This window comes from Pelophylax lessonae (genome assembly GCF_965119305.1).
Source record: "Pelophylax lessonae genome assembly, chromosome: 8".
Lineage (NCBI taxonomy): Eukaryota > Metazoa > Chordata > Amphibia > Anura > Ranidae > Pelophylax > Pelophylax lessonae.
Window position 1 is genome coordinate 111,700,346 of NC_138775.1, and position 26,843 is coordinate 111,727,188.

At 43.1% G+C, this 26,843-nt stretch overlaps 1 protein-coding gene across 1 annotated transcript in view; it reads right to left on the minus strand.

Moving 5' to 3' along the window:
• The window catches only part of CACNA1I (calcium voltage-gated channel subunit alpha1 I), a 2,042,880-nt gene that overhangs the window by 703,533 nt on the left and 1,312,504 nt on the right, over positions 1–26,843 (minus strand). Inside the window, exon 17 of the mRNA XM_082266478.1 lies at positions 6,443–6,566. Within this exon, the coding sequence (XP_082122604.1) occupies positions 6,443–6,566 (124 nt within the window). The remainder of the gene's footprint in view (positions 1–6,442; positions 6,567–26,843) is intronic.

The window sequence follows — 26,843 nt, forward strand, 5'->3', positions numbered from 1 at the left end:
GCAGAAGGTCCGATACACAGGCAGGGAAAATACACCAAAAGCTTTCTCAAGGCACAAAAGGCAACAAGATCCGGCAAGGACAGGAAGGGGAAGTTTTTATGGGATTTGGACTGATTGGACCAGGCACCAATTAGTGGTGCACTGGCCCTTTAAATTTTAATGCAGCGGCGCGCGCGCGCCCTAGGGAGCGGGGCCGCGCGCGCCGGGAGGAGGAAGGAACCCGGCTTGCGCCGGGAGTCAGAGAAGACAGGACCCGGCGGGTGAGTACCGCCGATGCGGGGGAATAGCGCTCACGGTCGGGGACGCCGACCGGAGCGCTGCAGCCCGGAGGACGCCTCGAGTGCTCCGGGGAAGCCACGGGACCCGGAGCACTCGGCGTTACATCTGTATTGTTGGTAATCAGTAGGTCAACTACCGCATTGTTTCTTGTCGGTGCGTTCACCATCTGACTCATATAATTGTCCTGCAAAACATTTAGGAACTGCCGAGCTTGGCTGAATGCGCGATTCCTTCTGCCCAGTCTATATCTGGATAATTAAAGTCCCCCATTATAATGACATTTCCCATCCTTGCTGCCAATCCTATCTGTGAAAGGAGGTCCGCCTCCCCCTCCTCCCTCTGGTTGGGGGGCCTATAGCAATATTACCTTCCCCATAGTGCCTTCCCTTTGAAGTTCTACCCATAGGGATTCAGATCCATAGTGTACATATCTTTTTTCCTGATCACTGTATTAATGTCACAGGTGAAATCAGCTAGTTAGCATTAATTCAGGACAGCGTCAGATTGCCCGTCCCATATTTTAGTAATAAATTGTAACCCTTTGATTGCCAGCGACACACACACACTAAACACCTCCATTCCTAGTATAGTGTCTGAACAGATCAATATCTTTGATCTGATCAGAACTATACTAGCATCCCAATAGAATCAGCAGATTACTGTCACTTCCAATACACAGCACACTAAACTGCAGCATTAGCAGAGTAATGCCTGATCTCTGCTAGCACTAGCAGCTACCTTTTTTGGTACTGGTTCAAACAGTCCTTGACAACCAGGTGGATTTTTACCTGTAAGTCACACTAGGTACCCTTAAATTTATTGGCCGAAATGTCCAAACAGAGGTAGACTATTGAAGAGGCCTACACGATACTGAGCATGACAGATGAGAGCGATGGGGAAGCCTCACTGTCAGAATCAGGCTCAGTATTCAAACCTGTAGACAGCAGCGGCACCCTGACAGATAGCTCTGATGCCGGAGTAGTGATCCCTGCTAAGGTCAGACGTACCCGACCCTGTTCTTCTGGTGAACTGGCAAGCACCAACGGCCTAGTACATTCTGTTCATAGCCAAACCGGCACTGCAGTAACACTTGGTGTTGTGGCGAGTCCCATAAGTGCAGTTCAAGCTGGTGCGGTGGCTAGCACAAGTAGTGTCCCACAGCCATCAAGAATTCGAAGACAGGCCTGTAGAGCCCATAGTGTCATTCCTGATGCGCTTGCAAATCCTGATTGGGAGCCCACCACTTCTGCAGTGCCTGTACATAGTTACATACATAGTTACATAGTTACATAGTTAGTGAGGTTGAAAAAAGCCATCAGTCCATCCAGTTCAACCTATGATGTGTGTGTGTGTGTGTTTGCTGTTAACCGTACATTGTATACCCCTGTATGTTGTGGTCTTTAAGGTGCCCATCTAATAGTTTTTTGAAACTATTGATGATCCCTGCTGATACAACAGTTTGCGGACGAGAATTCCACATCCTTACTGCTCTTACAGTGAAGAACCCCTTATGTATTTTAAGGTTAAACCGCCTTTCCTCTAGTTTTAGTGAGTGGCCACGTGTCTTATTGTATTCCCTTTCTCTGAATAGTTTGTTCCTTATGCTAGGGTCGCCAGTACAGTATTTGTACATTGATATCATATCCCCCCTCAATCTTTTCTTCTCCAGAGAGAATAAGTTCAGTGCTTGTAGTCTTTCCTCATAGCTGATGTCCTCCATTCCCCTAATTATTTTTGTTGCCCTTCTCTGGACTCTCTCCAGTTCCAGCACATCCTTCTTGAGGACTGGTGCCCAGAACTGGACAGAATACTCCAGATGTGGCCAGACCAGAGTCTTGTAGAGAGGGAAAATAATCTCTTTATTTCTGGAGTGAATCCCCTTTTTTATACATCCCAGTATTCTGTTGGCTTTGCTTGCAGCGGCTTGGCATTGCATGCCACTGCCAAGCCTGTTGTCTACCAGTACCCCCAGGTCCTTTTCCATCCTAGATTCACCCAGAGGTTCCCCCCCCCCCCCCTAGCGAGTAGCTTGCTTTCTGGTTTCTGGCACCCAAGTGCATTACCTTACATTTTTCAACATTAAACCTCATCTGCCATGTAGTTGCCCACCCCATTTTTTTGTTCAGGTTCGCTTGTAAGGTTTCCACATCCTGTATAGAAGATATTGGCATGCTTAGTTTAGTATCATCCGCAAATACTGAGATTGTACTAGATATCCCCTCCTCTAGATCATTTATGAATAAATTAAACAGGATTGGCCCAGCACAGAACCCTTGGGGACCCCACTTTCCACACCCGCCCAATCCGAGTACTCCCCATTAATCACCACCCTTTGCACTCTCCCCTGGAGCCAGTTCTCTATCCAGGTACTCACCTTATGGTCCATACCTACCTACCTTAGTTTGAACAGTAAGCGTTTGTGGGGAATGGTGTCAAAGGCCTTTGCAAAGTCCAGATACACTACATCCACAGGCTTACCTTTATCTAGGTGGCAGCTCACTTCATCATATTCTTGCTGAACATTTCCTCCCTTTCTGAAGTCGTGGGAATACTTGTTAGCCACATAGTATTTTGGCTATTCTGAGATCTTTGCTTTCCTGTTGTATATACACATCTGTTTCCTTTATATAAAGGTATATTTTTAAGTGTCTCTTGCTGATGTGTATAGACTGGAAATATAGCCTGTTTTGTATATCCTATATAAGACGCAAAGACTGAAAATAAAGTTAAGTAACCCATTCACTATTCTCCTGTGCGAGTGCATTACTTCCAGAGCTCTGACATTAAGGACATGTGTAATGGAAAAATATGCCGGCAAAGGCTAGTAGAGAATACATAGATAAATCTCTTAGATATGTATGAGTAGTCTAGGAGAGGCTACCTGTAGCGCTTGCTCTAAAAAAAGTGTAATTTACAGTGCATAAATAGTCCCATAAATATATTATTAATGGCAGCTGCTATAGTATGAGGATAATTGTAGAAAAGTAGTTAAAAACTACCTACAGCGCTTGCTCCCAAGGGACACACAACAAACAACGTGAAAATATTCCAATAAAAAAATATTAAATACAAGTGAATATGTGGAAACCTTAATAATGGTTTAGCAGCTGCTATAGTAAAATGTAGGTTGAAAGATATGTAGTCTAAACAATAGGCTACCTATAGCGCTTGCTTTAGATACATTCAATAGTGTACACAAATAAAAACACCATATATAAAAAAGTCCGATAAATACATTTTCAGTAAAAATAGTCGCCAAGTGAAAGTTCCAAAAAAATTTGCAAATAATTCTCATATAAACGGTGATTCTTCAGTGCAAATTTTTCTTAAATTAAAGTGCAGGTGCTGAGTGCTGTATTACATCCAAGTGATAATGGTAGAATTCAATCACTCACCAAATGTTGTGGGTCCTGTGTGCCTTATAGCACCAGGACCTGTTCAGACTTGTATAGCCCCCTGGGCTATAGAGCGATCTTTCTTTCTTGCTTCTAAATGGTTAAGGTGATGGGGTCCCCCTCCGTCTCCTCTCCCCTCACCACGCCAAGGTATATGGAAGAAATGAAGCTCCAGATAGTGTGTTATCTTTTAAACTCTTTTATTCCCAACTGGGCAAAAATGGCATGCACGCAAACAAAAGGGTTTTGAACTTCAAACAAAAATAGGCAAATAGACCACAAAAAAAGCCAAAAGAACAAACACTTCACGTCAAAGGATCATGCAGGGGAAGTGGGTAAGTTCTAATCCCAAATTCTGGCCTTGTGGGCCGCCTGTGATCATGTGAGTACGGTGCAAACCGTTTGAGATCTCCGAAGACGTCACAGGAAGTGACGAAACGCGTAAGATTGGAACGCACAGCGTGGTGATGGAAGTGAGGGGTGGAACACAAGCCGGAAGTTCTCCCGCGAGTGTCCATACCAAACGGTTTGCACCGTACTCACACGATCACAGGCGGCCAACGAGGCCAGAATTTGGGATTAGAACTTACCCACTTCCCCTGCATGATCCTTTGACGTGAAGTGTTTGTTCTATTTGCTTATTTTTGTTTGAAGTTCAAAACCCTTTTGTTTGCGTGTATGCCATTTTTGCCCAGTTGGGAATAAAAGAGTTTAAAAGATAACACACTATCTGGAGCTTCATTTCTTCCATATACCTTGGCGTGGTGAGGGGAGAGGAGACGGAGGGGGACCCCATCACCTTAACCATTTAGAAGCAAGAAAGAAAGATCGCTCTATAGCCCAGGGGGCTATACAAGTCTGAACAGGTCCTGGTGCTATAAGGCACACAGGACCCACAACATTTGGTGAGTGATTGAATTCTACCATTATCACTTGGATGTAATACAGCACTCAGCACCTGCACTTTAATTTAAGAAAAATTTGCACTGAAGAATCCCCGTTTATATGAGAATTATTTGCACATTTTTTTGGAACTTTCACTTGGCGACTATTTTTACTGAAAATGTATTTATCGGACTTTTTTATATATGGTGTTTTTATTTGTGTACACTATTGAATGTATCTAAAGCAAGTGCTATAGGTAGCCTATTGTTTAGACTACATATCTTTCAACCTACTTTTTACTATAGCAGCTGCTAAACCATTATTAAGGTTTCCACATATTCACTTGTATTTAATATTTTTTTATTGGAATATTTTCACGTTGTTTGTTGTGTGTCAAATCTCTTAGATAGATACAGCTGCAGTTCTGGGATAATCTTTTAGTTATAATACAGTAGTATTAAAAGGGAATATGGGTATCTATCATTAACTTGTTATATACCAGCTATTGTATTCCTTTATTGTCTAAGGCAATTGATCATCTGTATGTCTGTTTGGGCTTTATATATGGTAAATACTTCATATATCCACATCGAGGGGTACACTCACTAAAAGCGAGGTCAGATCTTCACAGGGTCTCACCTTCTGGTAAGAGGCCAACTTTCTTTGTCTTGAAGTGGAGCACAATTAAGTGTTTAATTGCAGCACCAGCATTTTTTAAATATGCACATTTTGAGCACTATATTTCAAAGTATTTATTTTTTAGGGAACTTTATACCTCATCTCTGGATTATTGCACAATATTATCTTTGCATGATTGCACAGAATTTCTGATGATTTTATGCAAATATGATTATCACTTATTGGCATGAGACACTTTATGCACTATATTAATTCTCTATTGTTGTTTTTGTGAGTTTTAAAAATTTACTTCATTTGATGACAGTGCAACATTTGTTTTTTCTTTTCATTCTACTTATATCAGTATGTGCAATGTATTTGAGTGCAGCTGTCAACAATGTTAATCATCATTTATTGTTTTTTTTTTTTTTTTTTTTTTACACTAAGCGCAGATAGTTTGCATTAAATGTATAAAATTGTATATACATACTTGACATATACAATATACCAAATGCATTTAAGAAATAAGCACATCAATTTTCAAAGGACTGGTTTCTTACATAAAAAATACCTGACTAAAACTACAACAATATTAAAAAAAGAACATTAAACATTATTACATAGTTACATAGTTGGTAAGGCTCAAAAAAGACACCAGTCCATCCAGTTCAACCTGTGGTGTGTGACAGTGTGTGTGTTTATGTCAATAGTAAATCATATATCCCTCTATGTTGTGATCGTTAAGGCGCCCGTCTAATAGTTTTTAAACTATCTATCTATGTTCCCTGCTGATATCACTGCTTGTGGAAGGGAATTCCACATCCTTACTGTTCTGACAGTAAAAGAACCCTCTATGCAGTTTAAGGTGAACCGCTTCTCTTCCAATTTCAGTGAATGGCCACATGTCTTTTTAAACTCCCTTTCACTGAAAAGTTTTTTCCTATGCTACGGTCACCAGTACAGTATTTGTACATCACTATCATATTCCCTCTCAAGCGGCTCTTCTCCAGAGAGAATAAGTTCAATGCTTGTAGTCTTTCCCCATAGCTGAGATCCTCCAGCCACTTTTTTGGCTTTGTTGCTCTTCTCTGGACTCTCTCCAGTTCCAGTACATCCTTCTTGAAGACTGGTGCCCATAACTGGATGGCATACTCATATCTTCTCTGCAAACTGGCCTATTTCACATATACTGTACTACCACAGTCATTACACACACACACGGATCTATATTACATAAACTGCAAGATATTAACCAAGATTCTCACCGTGCTCTTGTGCTCAATCTGAGGCCTCTCCAAAGCAATGGTAATACAGTTGAGAAAAATAAATGCAAGTACGACGTAGTCAAAGAGTTTGTGTGCGATAATTGTCTGACACATAATTCGAAACCTATAAGAAGTAAAACAGACATACTAAATAACAACACAGACAAAGGAAGCATATTATTTGTGTAATCTATAGTACTAACACAATATGAAGCACCCTACAGAGAACACAGTCCCTAACATGTGTTCCCTACATTATGGAGTTCCTAGCAAAGATATAAAGCACTCTAAATTTATTTGCTCCCAAAAAGGTGCATGTCACTCATAAGAGCAAGCTTAAGCTCCAGTTGCTTACTATATACTATAGATGTACAAAATAATGACATGACAATGTTTTGTGTGCATTTATAGCCATTTTAGTAAAACTGATTATTATATATTACATTCTTGTTCAACTTGCATGATATTTTTCAGAGAGCTTACCTAGCAGAGATGGGCCAAACAACCCCCGGTTCGGTTCGCACCAGAACTCTCGAACATTGTGAAAGTATGGAGCCGAACAGTTAAACCCTTTGAAGTCTATGGGACAGTAAAAAGTGCCCATTTTGAGGGTTTAGATGTAAGTTATTGGACATACAAAGGATACTGCCCTAGGGGACATGTAATAATGAAAAAAAAAGTTTGTAAAAAACTTCAGTTTTAAACGAGCAGTGATTTACTGATGCCTAAAGTAAAAAAATAAAAATGAAAAATTCCTCTAAATATAGTGTCTGGCGGGTCCCCTTAGTCTGTCTATAAAGTGGCGCATCTGTGCAGTGTATAGAACCTGCTGCAGCAAAAATTACATTTAAAGGCAAACAAATGACATTTTCCCTGCAAGCTTTATTTATTTTTTAAGCAATGGCTTGGGGAGCCAGGCTGTATGATTAGGCCACGATTGAATGCACTCGGAACAAGATTTAAGATTTTTTGGATAATTTCTAGTGTCTGTTTTGCAGAGTTTGAATAGAAGTAACAGGTGCTGAAAAATTGGGCTTTGGGTGTTAGTGGTGCCTTCACACTGTAACCCTATAGAGGTACTGTTGATAAATCAAATAATGCCTGTGCTTTGTTCGAGGAGAAAATGGATGACACTGTGTTCAAATATCTCAGCTGACTCCTCCATGCATGATGTTGGGGCTATAGCAGGAGTAGCTGTGGACAGGGAGGGAGAATAAGCCTCTCTGGCAGCTGAGATGGACTGGGCACTAGTCTCCCCTTGGGTGATAGAGGATGAGGAGAATGAGGATGATTTAGTAAGCCAGTCCACCATCTCCTCTGCGTGCTGTGGCTGGATAGCACAGGCAACATCACTGAACAGAGAAAATGGTGCCCTGCCTGAGGACAGACCACCGTCACCTTTGCCTGTGGACAGAGACACTGCTTGCCGCTTCACAGTGCCATGGGAGTGTAATGTTCCGGTACCTTTGGTACCCTAAATTACACTTTCCACAAGTGTATGCGCCCCACCATTTACTTTTGGAAAAGGTGCGCATACACCTTTAAGACTGGAGCTGTCATCACCCAGCGCCGGACTAGATGGCTATTTAAAGCGCCGGTTCTCACTCACATGTGTTCGTTCAAACACCCTTACCTGGATGCTAACCTTGCTTGAAGCTTCCATGCTTGCAAGCTTACCTCGCTGACGGAACCTCGCCGCGCTGATCCCTGTATCCCGCTACTGGATCATCCGCCTCTCCTGAACCACCCTTCGGCTGTATCGCTAATAGTGCTAAGTACCCCGCAGGGGAATTCTCTATAAACTTATACTAAGCTTACACTATCTAGCTTTGCATAGTAAAGACTGTTTATCACATCTGCATAACTAGATTGCTAGCTCTTGAGACTACTGCTACTTTTCTGCACTGGGTTGATCTCTTTTGTATGTCCACCTGCTATTCTGTCATCTGCTATCATACAACATTGCTAAACCTTCCTGCATCCATCTGCTACTGTCTCACCTTCAAGTGTCTATCACCTACCACCTCCACTCAACCTATCCCTCAACCTTCATCATTGTGTTACCACATACATAAAGTCATTCTAGGAACCAGCTTGCTAATTGTGTGTATTTACTGGCTGAAATAAGACCTTCCACACATGATGAGTCATTGAGGTTGGGAATGGTATCTCAGCATATCTCTTACATGACTACTGACGTGGAACTATTTCTGCAGCTGAAAATCCACACCATATAAGAAACGCAGGAGAGTTACAGATTGAACGAACCAAAAAATGGATTCAGCAGAAATAACCACTCAGGTGACACAATTAAAACAGCAAGTATCTGCGTTAATACACGCACTTGCTGAATTAAAAGAAGACAATCAGGCTCTGTCGCAGCAGGTAATTAGACTGACACAACTTACCTCTGCTCAGTCCCCTGAACCCAAGATAAATCCCCCTTTGGTATTTACAGGCGATCGCAAAAAATTTCGCGAATTTAAAAACGCATGTGAGTTACTTTTTTTGCTAAAACCTCGTACCTACCTTACTGATCACATTAAGGTTTGTACTATTATTTCTTACCTATCAAGCGATCCTCGAGCCTGGGCAGATTCTCTTTTTGAGAAAAACGACCAGCTTCTCAACTCCTATGCCTTGTTCCTGGCAGAGCTCACTAGCCTATATGATGACCCCAATAGGCAGAGTACTGCTGATCTTCAGTTAAGATCCTTGAAACAAGGAAGGAGGCCTGTAGAAGACTTTGTCGCAGAGTTCAAGAGATGGACCCTTGATTCAGAATGGAATGATGCATCTCTGAAAACCCAATTTAGGCTTGGCCTATCAGAAGCCGTTAAGGACGAGCTCACCCGAGCGGATCTGCCAAAAACCCTGGATGCATTAATACAACTCAGTATTACCATAGATAGAAGACTACGAGAAAGAAAGGCTGAAAAGATGGGAATGCCATTATCCGTTTCCTCTCGGAGTCTGGCCGTTCCTATGGAGGTAGGAACCATACGCCCACCGCTATCAACTATGGAAAAAGCCAAAAGACGAAATGAAAATCTCTGCTTGTACTGTGCATCCCCGGATCACAAGATAAACGTCTGTCCCCTAGTCAACAAAAAGAAGGGTGAGTGTTCACATGTCTCTCTAGGAGGATTGACAACTTCATTCACTAACCCCTACATTTCTGTTTTTTTGACATTACAGTGGGACCAGAACAGGATTACTACTAAGGCCATGATTGACACAGGATCGTGTGGAAATTATATGGATATATGTTTTGCTGCTTTAAATAAAATTCCTATTATTTCTAAACTCAAACCTGTCTCAGTAAGTCTTATTACCGGTGTTCCGTTATCCTCTGGTCCGATCACCGATCAGACACAAGCACTTCTAGTCACTATTAACGAGTCTCATAGGGAGACTTCTACCTTCAATTTAATACCATCACCCCACTTTCCCATTGTGTTGGGACTTCCCTGGTTGCACACACACCAACCAACCATAGATTGGAAGAAACGGTCCTTGACCTTCCCTTCTTGTTATTGCGAGGAAACGTGTAACCTCCCGTTTTCCGGGAAGATTCTGTCTGTGGTGACGGATGAGATTGCACCACTATGTTATCAGGATCTTTCTGAGGTTTTTCTTGAGAAAAATGCTCAAGCATTACCTCCTCATCGAGACTATGATTGTAGCATTGATCTACTCCCAAATAGCAAATTGCCGTTCGGTCATGTTTATCCTCTTTCACAGGATGAACTTGCCCATCTCAAAACCTATTTGGATGAGAACTTGGGAAAAGGTTTTATTAGACCTTCCACTTCTTCCACAGCAGCAGGACTCTTTTTTGTTCGCAATAAAGATTCAAGTCTCAGACCTATCATCGACTACAGGAAATTGAATGCTATCACAATAAAAGATTGCTATCCTCTACCGCTTATCCCTGAGCTCATTGAGCAGGTGCGTGGAGCTACCTATTTTTCAAAATTAGACCTGAAAGGAGCATACAATCTCATTCGAATCCGTGATGGACACGAGTGGAAGACTGCATTCAGAACTAGATACGGATTGTTCGAATATCTTGTGATGCCATTCGGCCTATGCAATGCCCCTGCAGTTTTCCAACGATTTATAAACGATATTTTTAAAGACTTACTAGATGTCTGTGTTGTGGTATATCTGGACGATATACTTATATATTCACGGACCCTGTCTGAACACATAAGACATGTAAGACTTGTATTATCGAGATTGCTTGCACATAATCTTTATGTGAAGCTGAAGAAATGCTTGTTCCATAAAGATGAGGTACTCTTTCTAGGCTACATCATATCCAAAACAGGAATCGAGATGGACATGAGTAAAATATCCTGCATTCAGGATTGGCCTACACCAACTACACGCAAGGCGCTACAGCGATTCCTGGGATTTTCAAATTTCTACAGGAAGTTCATAAAAAACTTTTCTGCTATTGTGAGACCCCTCACACAGCTCACTAGCATAAAAATACCATTTAAATGGTCAGAAGAAGCAAATAAGGCTTTCCACTTGTTAAAGACAAGGTTTACTTTCGCTCCCATATTACGCCATCCAGACCCATCCCTCCAATACATTCTGGAGGTAGATGCGTCAAACATGGCAGTAGGAGCAATACTCTCCCAACGACCTACCCACACTTCACCACTTCATCCAGTCGCTTTTTTTTCTAAATCCCTGAGCAGTCCCGAGATAAATTACCCCGTGGGTGAAAAGGAACTGCTTGCTATAAAATTGGCTCTGGAGAATTGGCGACATTTACTCGAAGGCACCCAACTACCAATAATTATATACACGGACCATAAAAACCTCCAATATCTTCAGACTAGCAAAACTCTCTCGCATCGACAGGTACGATGGTCACTATTCTTTCTAAGGTTTAACTTCCTAGTGACCTACACACCTGCAGATAAGAACAAAAAGGCGGATGCACTATCACGACTAACTGAAGAAAACTACTTTGAAATCCCTTCCGTTCCTATAATACCTCACAAACGCATTATTGGAGTTGTCCGTTCCTTAAAGGAAGAGGTTCTGCATGGTATAAGTTTGGATTCACCCCCACCACAACTAAATACTGATGCAGAAGGCTTCCTCTACTACAACGACAAACTTTACATACCACCTACCCTACGCACCAAGATCTTGGAATTATCGCATGATGTGCCTATGGCAGGACATATGGGTATGACAAAGACTTTCAATTTGATTTCTCGACAATTCTGGTGGCCTGACATGAAAACATCTATACAAAAATTTGTCTCTTCATGCAATGTCTGTGCCAGGTCCAAAATTGACACTACGAGACCATCCGGTCTACTATGCAGTCTACCAATACCCCAAACTCCATGGGAGGTTTTGTCATTGGACTTCATCGTAGAATTGCCTCCTTCCAAAGGATTTAATACCATCTTGGTGTCAGTGGACCATCTGACAAAGATGGCACATTTCATTGCTATTCGCAGACTACCTTCGTCCAAACAAACGGCAGAACTCCTGATGAAACATGTCTTCAGATTACATGGTATCCCAAAAACTCTTCTGTCTGACCGTGGATCCCAATTTATTTCTAAATTCTGGCAAGAACTATGTCACATACTACGGATTGAGCGGAAGCTCACTTCTCCTTACCATCCGCAGACCAACGGACAGACTGAAAGAGTCAACCAATGCATCGAGCAGTATTTACGTTGTTACACTTCTTACCAACAGGATGATTGGTTGGATCTTCTCCCCCTGGCAGAATTTGCCTACAACAACGCAACTCACAGTACAACCAAGCAGAGTCCGTTCTACTTGAACTATGGGTTCCATCCCTCTATTCTCCCTCCACGCATCCTTCCTTCAAATAACCCAGTAGCATCAGACTATCTTACCCAAATAAAGGATTCTCTGGGTTTACTAAATACTACCATTGCACACGCTCACAGTCAACAAAAGAAGTACTATGATCTTCGTAGAAGACCTTCTCCACAGTATACTATCGGGGACCTCGTTTGGCTCTCAACAAAAAACTTGAGACTGAAGATCCCTAGCAAAAAGCTTGGACCTCTGTTCTTGGGACCTTTCCCAATCAAGAAACTTATTGGAAAAGCTGCAGTGCAGCTTACATTGCCAATGGACCTAAAAATCCATCCCATTTTCCATGTGTCGCTACTAAAACCCCATGTTCCGGACCAAGGAATAAGGCCTAATATTCCACCTCCCCCTCCTGTACAAGTTGAAGGTGGAGAAGAATACGAGATAAAGAGATTCTGGATTCTCGTATCTACAGAAGAAGACTTCAGTACTTGGTTAGATGGAAGAACTATGGGCCCCAAGACGACACCTGGCTAAACACCTCTGACATACATGCCCCTAGATTAATCCGCAATTTTCATGCGAGATACCCTGACAAACCAGCTCCAGAGGCCTTCAGGAGCAGGCCTTAAGGGGGGGTATTGTAATGTTCCGGTACCTTTGGTACCCTAAATTACACTTTCCACAAGTGTATGCGCCCCACCATTTACTTTTGGAAAAGGTGCGCATACACCTTTAAGACTGGAGCTGTCATCACCCAGCGCCGGACTAGATGCCTATTTAAAGCGCCGGTTCTCACTCACATGTGTTCGTTCAAACACCCTTACCTGGATGCTAACCTTGCTTGAAGCTTCCATGCTTGCAAGCTTACCTCACTGACGGAACCTCGCCGCGCTGATCCCTGTATCCCGCTACTGGATCATCCGCCTCTCCTGAACCACCCTTCGGCTGTATCGCTAATAGTGCTAAGTACCCCGCAGGGGAATTCTCTATAAACTTATACTAAGCTTACACTATCTAGCTCTGCATAGTAAAGACTGTTTATCACATCTGCATAACTAGATTGCTAGCTCTTGAGACTACTGCTACTTTTCTGCACTGGGTTGATCTCTTTTGTATGTCCACCTGCTATTCTGTCATCTGCTATCATACAACATTGCTAAACCTTCCTGCATCCATCTGCTACTGTCTCACCTTCAAGTGTCTATCACCTACCACCTCCACTCAACCTATCCCTCAACCTTCATCATTGTGTTACCACATACATAAAGTCATTCTAGGAACCAGCTTGCTAATTGTGTGTATTTACTGGCTGAAATAAGACCTTCCACACATGATGAGTCATTGAGGTTGGGAATGGTATCTCAGCATATCTCTTACATGACTACTGACGTGGAACTATTTCTGCAGCTGAAAATCCACACCATATAAGAAACGCAGGAGCGTTACAGGGAGTAGGGATGTAACGATATCAAAATCTCACGGTACGATACAATTTCGATATTGACCTCACGGTACGATATTTATTGCGATATTGTGGAAAAGCTCACGGTATTGTTAAATAGCACATTTTGGGCCTCATGCTCTTGTCCCCACTAGCACCTACTATGATACCTCTTCTCTTAGCACTGTCTTCTCAATGTGCTTACTCTGAGACTGTTACTAACAGGTGTTGTACTCATGTACTTCTGATGTCCATCCCATTCCACAGTGTTACCATATCTAGGTAGGTAATGTCTTATACAGCTTGGTAACACTTGTTTTGCAGAGTTCTGCAGCCAATTAGTGTTTTAACACTAGGACCGAGAGGAAAGGTGTGGTTCCTGTGCTCTTTTGGTGTTATCCATCAGAAACCACTATTTAAGACCTCTACATGACTTCCTTGTAGTGAATGTGTCATTTATTTAGAACACAGAGAATGTCATGGGCTTGCTCTGCAGCATGAGTGTAATGCAAAAACAAGTAACACTACATCTTTTACCATGTGCTTTAGTAACTATCCTCTCTTTCTGTGTAAATTAATCCAGTAGTAAAGTACATGAGTGGCGTCAGTGTTTTTTTTTTTTCATTTAATTTCTTACACTTTACTCACCGGCGGTCCGGTGTCACTGTCTTGCGGTCCGGTGTCACTGTCTTGCCGTGGTGCTGTGGTGCCTGCTTGGTGGAAGCTGGCTCTGCTCCGCCGAGTCCGCCGCTCTCTTGTGCTGGCTCCGCCTCCGCCCCACAAGCCCGCCCACCCACACTGCTCCAAACCAACTGGCAGCCGCTCGCCTCGGCTCGGCCAGTAAGCAAGCAGCACTGCAGCATAGAGGTGAGTGAGTGACAGACAGGAGCCGACGAGACACAGACGGCGGCCAGACCGTGCACCCACCACGACGATATCGGGCCATGTAAACCACCGCGATACCGCGATAGCGGTAATATCGTTACATCCCTACATGGGAGGGTCTGTCTCTCCTTGTTGGCCTCCCAGACATGATGAGGGTGGGGGCTTATAATTCAAATGTAATAGAGACAGGGAAATGTGTACTTGAATGCACTTTAATCAATGGAAAGTGATGTAAAAGTGCACTAACGCACTTCAATATACTGCCGTAAAAGTGAACTAATGCGCTTAAATATACTGCAGTAAAAGTATGCTGACGCACTTCAATATACTACAGTAAAAGTGCACAAACGCAATTCAATATACTGCAGTAAAAGTGCACTAACACAATTCAATATACTGCCATAAAAGTGCACTACTGCACTTCAATATATTGCCGTAAAAGAACCATGTGGCACTTCAATATACTGCAGTAAACATGCACTAACGCACTTCAATATACCGCAGTAAAAGTGCACTAATGCACTTCAATATACTGCAGTAAAAGTGCACTAAAAAACTTCAATATACTGTAGTAAAAGTGCCCTGACACTCAAACAAAGAAATACTGAACATTACAAAAAAAAACAAAAAAACATATCTTTCTTAGGCCCCGTTCACATAGGGGCGATCCGACTTAGAGGGGCGACCTCCAAGGTCGCGGTGCGAGCAGCGCGCCGCGACCTCGGAGCGTCCGCCACGGACTTCATAACATTGAAGTCTATGGCGGTTGCCTCCGGGTCGCCCCAAAGAAGCTCCGGACCCTTTTTCTAAGTCGGAGCGACTTGTGTCGCTCTTATTAGAACGGGTCCGCAGCTTCCCTATGGAAGGCGACCTGCGGCGACCTGTGAGGCGACCAGGTCGCCTGACAGGTCGCCTTAGTGTGAACGGGGGCTAAGTTTCTGATTTGCAAAATTTTGCAAACAAATAATCCTTTTCATAAATTTAGGCCACAATGTAATCTGCTACATTTATTTGTTAAAAAAACAAAAAAACAAAAACAAAATCAGTGTATAATATTTAGTCTGTGTGTATGCAAAGTATTGTATATGCATTTGAAAAGTTATCAATCTCATTGCTTGAGGCCCTAAAATGTCAGAACAGTACAAATATCCCCCAAATTACCCCTTTTTGGAAAGTAGACAGTCAAAGATATTTAGTAGGAGGCATGCTGAGTTTTCTAAAGTTGCAATTTTTTTGTAAAATTAAGAAATTAAAAAATTTTTTTTTTTTTTTTTTTTTTTTTTTTTTTTACATACTGTCCCCAGGGCGATACATTATCACATGCCTAGTGTGGCTATGATCAGGGACACTGACTGGTGAAAGTATTTAAAAATAAATAAAAAAAATATTTTTATTTTTTATATATATATATTTTTTAATATTTATTTTTCTTTTTTTTTTTTTTTTTTACATTTTTTTTTCTACATACAGTGACTAGACAAATGCAATGATACCATAGTAACAGTATAAAAAATAAATCAATTATTTTTCATTCAATTTTTAAACCTTTTTTTTTTTTTCTGTCCTGTCTTTTAAGATTTGTTTTCTTTTTGATTTATTTTTTTTTATTTTTTTTTTTATATACTGTCATCACACCCTTTCCAGGAAACTATGCAATGAAAAACAGGGATTTTTAGTTCACACATATTGCAATACATGTTTAAGCTGGCCAACTGTATCAAAGTAATCCCTCTTATGGCCAGTCCTCTGGCTCTGGAGGACACCATGCCAACCCGAGACACAAGGTGGGGGAGAGCTACTAGGTTCAGGTCTGGTCACTGGCCTGTGTTACAACAGAGAAAAGATATACCTGTGCCCAAATCCCAATAGCTTGTAGATGTATTTAAACTATCAGGTGCTAAAGGGGTGTGACCACATATTAATACTACAAATTCTGGATGGACTATATGTGAGCTAAATATCCCTAATTTTTCATTGCATAGTTTGCTGGAAAGGGTGTAGTAGTGTGCAGAGGGTCCATCCAGAATTTGTAGTGGTGAGGGAACAAACGATCTAATGTACTCTAATAACAGACAGAATAGATACAGTATCTCACAAAAGTGAGTACATCCCTCACATTTTTGTAAATATTTTATTATATCTTTTCATGTGACAACACTGAAAAAATTACACTTTGCTACAATGTAAAGTAGTGAGTGTACAGCTTGTACAGTGTAACTTTGCTGTCGCCTCAAAATAACTCAACACAAAGCCATTAATGTCTAAACCGCTGACAACAAAAGTGAATACACCCCCAAGTGAAAATGTCCAAACTGGGCCCAATTAGCCATTTTCACTCCCTAGTGTCATGTGACTTTTTAGTGTTACAAGGTCTCAGTTGTAAATGGGGAGCAGGTGTGTTAAAATTGGTGTTATCGTTCTCACTCTCTCATACTGGTCACTGGAAGTTCAACATGGCCCCTCATGGCAAATAACTCTCTGAGGATCTAAAAAAAAGAAATGTTGCTCTACAGTGAGGTTCGAAAGTTTGGGCACCCCAGGTAAAAATTTGTATTAATGTGCATAAAGAAGCCAAGGAAAGATGGAAAAATCTCCAAAAGGCATCAAATTACAGATTAGACATTCTTATAATATGTCAACAAAAGTTAGATTTTATTTCCATCACTGACACTTTCAAAATTATAGAAAACAAAAAATGGTGTCTGCAAAAGTTTGGGCACCCTGCAGAATTTATAGCATGCACTGCCCCCTTTGCAAGGCTGAGACCTGCCAGTGTCATGGATTGTTCTCAATCATCGTCTGGGAAGACCAGATGATGTCAATCTCAAAGGTTTTAAATGCCCAGACTCATTTGACCTTGCCCCAACAATCAGCACCATGGGATCTTCTAAGCAGTTGTCTAGAAAACTGAAACTGAAAATAGTTGACGCTCACAAAGCTGGAGAAGGCTATAAGAAGATAGCAAAGTGTTTTCAGATGTCAATATCCTCTGTTTGGAATGTAATTAAGAAATGGCAGTCATCAGGAACAGTGGAAGTTAAAGCAAGATCTGGAAGACCAAGAAGAAGCTCGCAGGATTGTGAGAAAAACAATTCAAAACCCACGTTTGACTGCACGATCCCTCCAGAAAGATCTGGCAGACACTGGAGTTGTGGTACACTATTCCACTATAAAGAGATACTTGTACAAATATGGTATTCATGAAAGAATCAGAAGAAAACCTCTTCTATGTCCTCACCACAAAAATCAGCGTTTGAACTTTGCAAATTAACATAGAGACAAGCCTGATGCATTTTGGAAACAAGTTCTGTGGACCGATGAGGCTAAAATTGAACTTTTTGGCCGGAATGAGCAAAGGTACGTTTGGAGAAGAAGGGACACAGAATTTAATGAAAAGAACCTCTGTCCAACTGTTAAGCATGGGGGTGGATCAATCATGCTTTGGGGTTGTATTGCAGCCAGTGGCACAGGGAACATCTCACGAGTAGAAGGAAAAATGGATTCAATAAAATTTCAGCAAATTTTGGATGGTAACTTGATGCCATCTGTGAAAAAGCTGAAGTTAAAGAGAGGATGGCTTCTACAAATGGATAATGATCCTAAACACACCTCGAAATCCATGGGGGATTACATCAAGAGGCGTAAACTGAAGGTTTTGCCATGGCTTTCACAATCTCCTGACCTCAACATAATTGAAAATCTATGGATAGACCTTAAAAGAGCAGGGCGTGATAGAAAGCCCAGAAATCTTAAAGAACTGGAAGACTTTTGTAAGGAAGAATGGGCAAAGATACCTCAAACAAGAATTGAAAGACTCTTGGCTGGCTACAAAAAGCGTTAACAAGCTGTGATACTTGCCAAAGGAGGCAATACAAGATATTAACTCTGCAGGGTGCCCAAACTTTTGAAGACACCATTTTTCTGTTTTCTGTTATTTTGAAAGTGTAAATGATGGAAATAAAATCTAACTTTTGTTGACATATTATAAGAATGTCTAATCTGTAATTTGATGCCTTTTGGAGATTTTTCAAACTTTCCTTGGCTTCTTTATGCACATTAATACAAATTTTTACCTGGGGTGCCCAAACTTTCGATCCCCACTGTACATAAAGATGACCTAGGCTAAACGAAGATTGCCAAGACCAAGAAACTGAGCTGTAGCATGGTGGCCAAGACCATACAGTGGTTAACAGGACAGGTTCCACTCAGAACAGGCCTCGTCATGGTCAACCAAAGAGGTTGAGTGCACGTGCTCAACATCATATCCAGAGGTTGTCTTTGGGAAATAGACATATGACTGCTGTTGGCATCCCTCCAGAGGTTGAAGGGGTGGGGGTCAGCCTGTCAGTGCTCAGACCATACACCGCACACTGCATCAAATTGGTCAGCATGGCTGTTGTTCCAGAAGGAAGCCTCTTCTAAAGATGATGTACAAGAAAGCCTGCAAATAGTTTGCTGAAGACAAACAGACTAAGGACATGGATTACTGGAACCATGTCCTGTGGTCTGATGATACCAAGATAAACGTATTTGGTTCAGATGGTGTCAAGCGTGTGTGGCCGCAACCAAGTGAGGAGTACAAAGACAAGTGTGTCTTGCCTACAGTCAAGCATGGTGGTGGGAGTGTCATGGTATGGGCTGCATGAGTGCTGCCAGCACTGGAGGGCTACAGTTTAGTGAGGGAACTATGAATGCCAACATGTACTGTGACATACTGAAGCAGAGCATGAGTCTCTCCCTTCGGAGACTGGGCCACAGGGCTTTTCTCCAACATGATAACAATCCCAAACACACCTCCAAGAAGATAACTGCATTGCTAATGAAGCTGAGGGTAAAGGTGATGGAATGGCCAAGCATGTCTCCAGACCTAAACCATTTGAGCATCTGTGGGGCATCCCCAAATGGAAGGTGGAGGAGCGCAAGGTCTCTAACATCCACCATTTCCGTGATGTCATCATGGAGGAGTGGAAGAGGACTCCAGTGACAACCTGTGAAGCTCTGGTGAACTCCATGCCCGAGAGGGTTAAGGCAGTGCTGGAAAATAATGGTGGCCACACAAAATATTCACACTTTGGGCCCAATTTGGACATTTTCACTTAGGGGTGTACTCACTTTTGTTGCCAGCGGTTTAGAAAATAATGGCTGTGTGTTGAGTTATTTTGAGGGGACAGCAAATTTACAGTGTTATACAAGCTGTACACTCACTACTTTACATTGTAGCAAAGTGTAATTTCTTCAGTGTTGTCACATGATATAATAAAATATTTACAAAAATGTGAGGGGTGTACTCACTTTTGTGAGATACTGTATACATACTAGCGTTCCACCGGTACCGGTATTGGTACCGATACTAAGCATTTGCACTCGTGCAAATGCTCTGATACTCTGTTACCTTTTCGCGATTCCATTGACTTACATTGAGTTCTGTTAACCCCTTGCCGACCGCCGCACGACTATATACTGCGGCGGTCAGCCCCTCCTGGGCAAAGTGACGTACCAGTACTCTAGGGGGTGAGTGCGCCCGCTCGTTCCCTGACATCCCCGCGCAAGTGACCGACGGCTCCGATGTCCGCCGGCCACTCGTGATATCCCGCAGGAGAGGGAGAAAGGCAGACAGCTGATGTAAACACAGCCGTCTGTCATTCTCCCTGATGTAACTGCAGAGACTATACAATCCTGCTATGTAGGATCGTATGGTCTCTGTGGTTACATCACAAGCCATGCCCCCCCACAGTTAGAATCACGCCCCTAGGGATACATGTAACCCACTGATCACCAATAAAGTTAACCCCTTCCCTGCCAGTGTCATTTTTACAGTGCATATGTATAGTACTGATTACTGTAGTAATGTCACTGTTACCCCCAAAAGTGTCAAAAATGTCAGTCAAGGGTCCGATCTGTCCGCCGCAATGTCGCAGTCCCAAATCGCAGATCACCGCCATTACTAGTTAAAAAAAAAACAATAAAAATTACATAAATCTTTTCCGTAGTTAGTAAACGCAATAACGTTTGCGCAAACCAATCAAAATACGCTTATTGCGATTTTTTTTCCAAAAATATGTAGCAGAAAACAAATTGGCCTAAAATGTTAAAAAATTTTGATTTTTAATTTTTTTTTTTTAGGAATTTCATATAAAAAAAATTTAAAAAATATTGTTATTTTTTCAAAATTGTCGCTTTTTTTGTTTATAGCGCAAAAAGTAAAAATTGCACAGGTGATCAAATACCACCAAAAGAAAGCTCTGTTTGTGGGGAAAAAAGGACGTCAATTTCATTTGGGTACAGTGTCGCACGACCGCGCAATTTTCTGTTAAAGTCACGCAGTGCCGAACCGCAAAATAGGCCCTGGTCTTTGAGCAGCCAAATCCTCCGGGTTATGAAGAAACTGAAATAATTTTTCATTTGCCTAAAAAAGGTATCAGTATTTGATATCGGGGAGTACTTGAGAAAAAGTATCAGTACTTCCACTTCTGGGGAGCCCAGGCAGCGCTTTTTGCTTCTCTTGTCTTAAGAGTGGCCCTATAGTAAGCCGCAAAGTATAATATAGAGTTCCCCTATACAGCAAGGTAAAAAAAAATCTGAAAAATGGAAAAACACATACAGGAAGGAGAGGGCTGCACACCCCAAAACTATATTGGAAACAGGAAAGATACCCCCCGGGGGTTTTTTTATTAGCAGCAAATGACTATTGAAAACAAATTTGTAAAAATGTACAATTTTATCCGACAAATTATTAAAAATTCCACATATGCTAAAATATGAGCTCTGGTTACATAACGGGTACCAGTTTTTGGCAGTGATTATGTAATCTTTCATGAATTTTTCAAAACAATTTTTTTCTTGTTGCTATATTGGACGGTTTAGTATTGTAACCAGAGCTCATATTTTATCATGGATCCTATATTTTATCCTTTATGTGGAATTTTTTAATTATTTGGCTCACAAAATTATACAATTGCTGATAAATAAAAACCCTGGGAGTATCTTTCCTGTTTCTTAAAAAAAAAATATCTGCATTTAGAATCAAATAAAATCTGTCCCTTGTCCTTGCCAGGACTACATGTCCCATGAGACATTGCTCCTCACATATTCAAAATCTTACCGACATATATGGAGGGTGTACTGAGCTGTATGTGTGCTGCACTGTGTATACTGACATGTATGGAGGGTAGGAATAAGCTCAGGCGGGTTCAGGATCCCGCAGACACTGAAACAGTGTAAGAAGAGGTTTGCTGTTCAGAGTTGTGTTTCTGTTCAATCCCGCCGGGACTTGGCGAATGCGCATGCGCAAATGCGCGTACGCGCGCACGCAAGCACCCAACGTGACAGATGTTGGCGCCAAATGGGCTATTTAAACCCAGCCCTTGCTCAGCTCCAGGGCTGCTTTGTCTTCAGCCTTGTTGACCTGAACCTGCTAACCTGTATCCTGTTTACCAGTACCAGACCCGGCTTGTCCTGACTATCCTCTGCTCTCCGCCTGCACCGACCTCGGCTTGTCCCTTGACCTCCGCTCCAGTCTGCTCCTTCTGGCTCCTGTATGACCGTTTGGCTTCTGACCCGGCTTGTCTCACTACGCTCTTGCCACCAGCACTAGTTGCCTGCATACCTGCTCTGGACCTACCCGGCTATCTCTGTCTGTGGACATCAGCCTGCTTCCAGCTACATCAGGCACTTGTGCTACTCTATACTCGGCGCCTCCTGTCTGCACTATCAGGGGTCCCGAGTCAGAGGCGTAAGAGAGGCCTTCCTCACCGTTAAGGCTCACCTTCAGGTACGTGATAGTACAAAGCAGCCAGATGTCAGAGCCTGAATGAGGAACCTCTACAATGGACGAATTATGCCATCACCTGGCGGCACTTACACAGTCTGTCAAGAACCTGCAAGAGGGCTATAACTGACTTGAGGAACGTGTCCAGTCATTAACCTTGTCATCTCCTGCATCTCCTGCTCCTGGTGGATCTTCTGACTCACCAGCTGTAATGTTTTTGCCACCAGAACCCCGGGTACCAACCCCAGAAAGGTTTTCAGGCAATCACAGCAAATTTAGATCCTTCCATAACGCCTGTGAACTGTACTTTGCCCTACAGCCCCGTACCTTCTCCCTGGAGGCTACCAAAGTAGGCTATGTTATTTCCCTTCTGCAAGGAGAACCCCAGTCCTGGGCCCACCGTCTACTTGAACATAAGGATCCTTGCCTGTCAAATCTGAACTTATTCTTTGGAGCCATGGCTCAGTTGTATGAGGACCCTCAGAAGACCAATACTGCCGAAGCGGCCCTTCATACCCTTCAGCAAGGCCGCAGAACGGCAGAAGATTATGTGTCAGACTTCAGACGCTGGAGTGCTGACACCGATTGGAATGACGCCGCCCTCCGCTATCAATTCTGGTTGGGACTTTCCGACCCTCTAAAGGACGAATTGGCCCGTGTGGGGGTGCCAGGTTCTCTGGAAGCTCTAATTAATCTGGCTATCCAGATCGATCGGCGCCTAAGAGAACGCCGTTCAGAAAAGGCTGGTGAGCAACTTCGACCTATGTGGATGATGCCGCGAGTCTTCCGCCCTCCCGGGCCTACACCCTCAGTTTATGCCACACCTGCTGCTGACACTTCAGAGCCAATGCAGCTCGGCATGCTTCGGCCTTCTCTCTTTCCAGAAGAATGCCAAAGCCGTCGGTTGAATGATCTATGCCTGTACTGCGGAGAGAGTGGACACTATGTGAGATCCTGCCCCGCCAAGAGCCATAAGTGCTTAACTCTTTCTTCTATCAACCAGGAATCGAGTTCCCACAACCAGTGGTGTATTTAGGTTTTGTGCTGCCCTAGGCCTGCCTAAACTTGGGCACCCTCTAGATTAAATATGACCCACCCCTTCCTGTAAAGGCCACACCTCTACCTGTCTATGACCCACCCTGTCATCTGTAAACCACAATCAGATGCAGCAAACACAAGTCCAAATATCTTATAAGATAGGAGTAATCTTACTCACCCAGTGACATATTGCGATAGCAGGTATGAGGTGAGCCAGGTCCAAAATATTATTGCAATCATATACAATTGAAAGTCCTAATTGTATATGATGCAATTCAGTATTCTCGCTCAAGGACAAGGATGTTTAAAGAAATGAAATTATATTATTGACATGATGCCTGCCATACCTGGTGGCAGAGGAGGGTAGGTGGAGCATTAGGCTGCAGTGCCACACTTATTAGCATTGGCAGCTGTCGGCCAGTTGTATTAAGTGTGGTCAGTGGCCTGCGGTCTGTCTGAATGTCCTCAACGGCCAGTATTATCATACCAGGAGGTAGCAGTGTGACCGCTTTATGGGGCTGCCTGACTGATTTGCCTCCTGGACCCTGCCCTCCGGCCCAATTTGCCCCATAAGACTGGCACTATACTAAAAGAATAGCGCAAGCCGGTGGGGACATTTTTTGTGCAGAATTTGGGAGAAAGCTGTTTTTTTTCTCTTGCAGGGTGCAGCTTTTTTGCTGCCCCCCTGCAAAGTGCCGCCCTAGGCCTGGGCCTTGTTGGCCTAGGCCAAGATACAGCACTGCCCACAACTCCTCTCACCTGACTGTCCTTGTCTCCTTACAGCTTCCAGAAGGGGCTATCCGGGTACCCGCCATTATTGACTCTGGAGCCTGTAGCTGCTTCATCGACCAAGAATTTGCTAACCAATTAAAGGTCCCTTTACAGCTGAGATCTAATGGAATGGCAATCCATTTGGCAGATGGGTCACATATAAAATCCGGGCCTGTCACTCAAGAGATTCTTCCCTTACCTGCCACCATATCTGGCAACCACAAGGAACTACTACGCCTGGATGTTATCACTTCTCCCTTGTTCCCTATCATTTTGGGAATGCCATGGCTACAGGCGCACAACCCCTGTATCAACTGGAAAACAGGAGAAATTGAGTTCCTATCCCCTTACTGTCGACAGCTTTGCTTCTTCCAACAGCCTCCTTAACCATCTTCACTGCTATGCATGGAGTCTGATGATGAAGCTCGTTCCTCTGTTCCTGTGGTCTATCATGACTTTTTAGACATCTTCAGTAAGAAGGGAGCGGAGACTCTTCCTCCCCACAGACCATATGACTGCCCAATCGAGCTCCTCCCTGGAGCCGAATTACCTTTTGGACAAATTTTTCCCCTAACAGAGCTTGAACTCTTGCCAATTAAAGCAGCTCTAGAAGAATGGAGGTATCTTCTAGAAGGAGCAGCTCATCCAATCCTGGTATACACAGACCATAAAAATCTGGAATACCTGCGAGCTGCGAAATGTTTAAGACCACATCAGGCCAGGTGGGCTCTTTTTTTTTTTCAAGATTCTCTTTCCACGTTACCTATAGGCCGGGATCAAAGAACACTAAACCCGATGCGCTTTCCCACATGTTCTGTGAGGGGGAAGAATCTGTGATCCCAGATACAATCCTGTCTTCGGGGAACTTCCTGTTGCTACAAGAAGACTTACTATTCCAAATCAAACAGGCATCGAGAGGAATGCCACCTCCTCCCGGAATTACTCTACAAATCAAAGATGGACTTTTGTGGCACAACAATAAAATCTTTATTCCTGAAAGATTTCGGGTCAATATTCTGGGCCTCTGCCACGATCACACACTCACTGGTCACTTTGGTATCCGCAAGACTACTGAACTGCTCCAGCGTAGCTTCTGGTGGCCTAGCCTGGAGAAGGACTGTAGGAAATATGTTGAGACCTGTGTCACCTGCATTCGGAACAAAACAAGCAGAACTAAGTCTTGGGGTCTACTCAGACCTTTGCCGATTCCAGACAGGGCCTGGAAAATGATATCCATGGACTTCATTGTGGAACTGCCCCCATCCGAGGGTCACACCACCATCTTTGTAGTCATGGATCGGCTATCCAAGATGGCACATTTCTTGCCAATGAAGGGTGCACCATCAGCCGCAGATACTGCCAAAATTTTCATCAAGGAGATTGTAAGACTGCATGGAGTTCCTACCAACATAGTGTCTGATCGTGGGGTCCAATTTACCTCCAAGTTTTGGAAATCCCTTTGTGAAAAATTGAGAATTCAACTATCCTTTTCTTCAGCTTACCACCCACAGACCAATGGCCAGACAGAAAGGACTAATCAGACCTTGGAGCAGTATTTAAGCTGTTTTTCCTCTTATTCACAGGATGATTGGGTAACGCTGTTACCACTGGCCGAGTTTGCCTACAATAATTCTGAACATTCTGCTATTAAGCATACCCCATTCTTTGCCAAATACCACCTTCCTGGTCACCACAGTCCCCGAAAGCCCTGTTCCTGCTGTCCAGAACACGGTTAATTTTTTTACATCCAATAACAGATTACTACAGGAAACTATGGCCAAAGCTCAAGAGTGTAACAAAAGGTTCTATGACAGAAAAAGAAGAGGAGAACTGATCTTGGAACCTGGTGACAAGGTATGGCTGGCCACAACCAACCTGAAACTAACCTACCCGTCAAGAAAACTTGGGCCCAAGTACATAGGCCCCTTTCCAGTTAAAAGGAAAATTAATGATGTGACCTATGAATTACTGTTACCTGAGTCTTTTAAATCCACCCTGTCTTCCACGTATCATTGCTGAAATCTACATTACCAGACCCTTTCCCTGGACGGATCAATGGGCTTCCTGAACCCGTGCTAATCGATGGAGAATAGGAATTCGAAGTAGAATCCATTATTGATTGCAGGAATAGAGGCAACCTAGTCCAAAACTTAATTAAATGGAAAGGTTATGGACCTGAAGACAATTCCTGGGAGCCAGTAACCAATATTCATGCAAAAGGCCTAATCCAAGCATTCAAACGTAAACACCCTGAGAAATTAGCCCGTTTGGGCATCCGGAGGCTGCCCATTGGGAGGGGGCAATGTAAGAAGAGGTTTGCTGTTCAGAGTTGTGTTTCTGTTCAATCCCGCCGGGACTTGGCGAATGCGCGAACGCGCGCAAGCACGCAACGTGACAGATGCTGGCGCCAAATGGGCTATTTAAACCCAGCCCTTGCTCAGCTCCAGGGCTGCTTTGTCTTCAGCCTTGTTGACCTGAACCTGCTAACCTGTATCCTGTTTACCAGTACCAGACCCGGCTTGTCCTGACTATCCTTTGCTCTCCGCCTGCACCGACCTCGGCTTGTCCCTTGACCTCCGCTCCAGTCTGCTCCTTCTGGCTCCTGTATGACCGTTTGGCTTCTGACCCGGCTTGTCTCACTACGCTCTTGCCACCAGCACTAGTTGCCT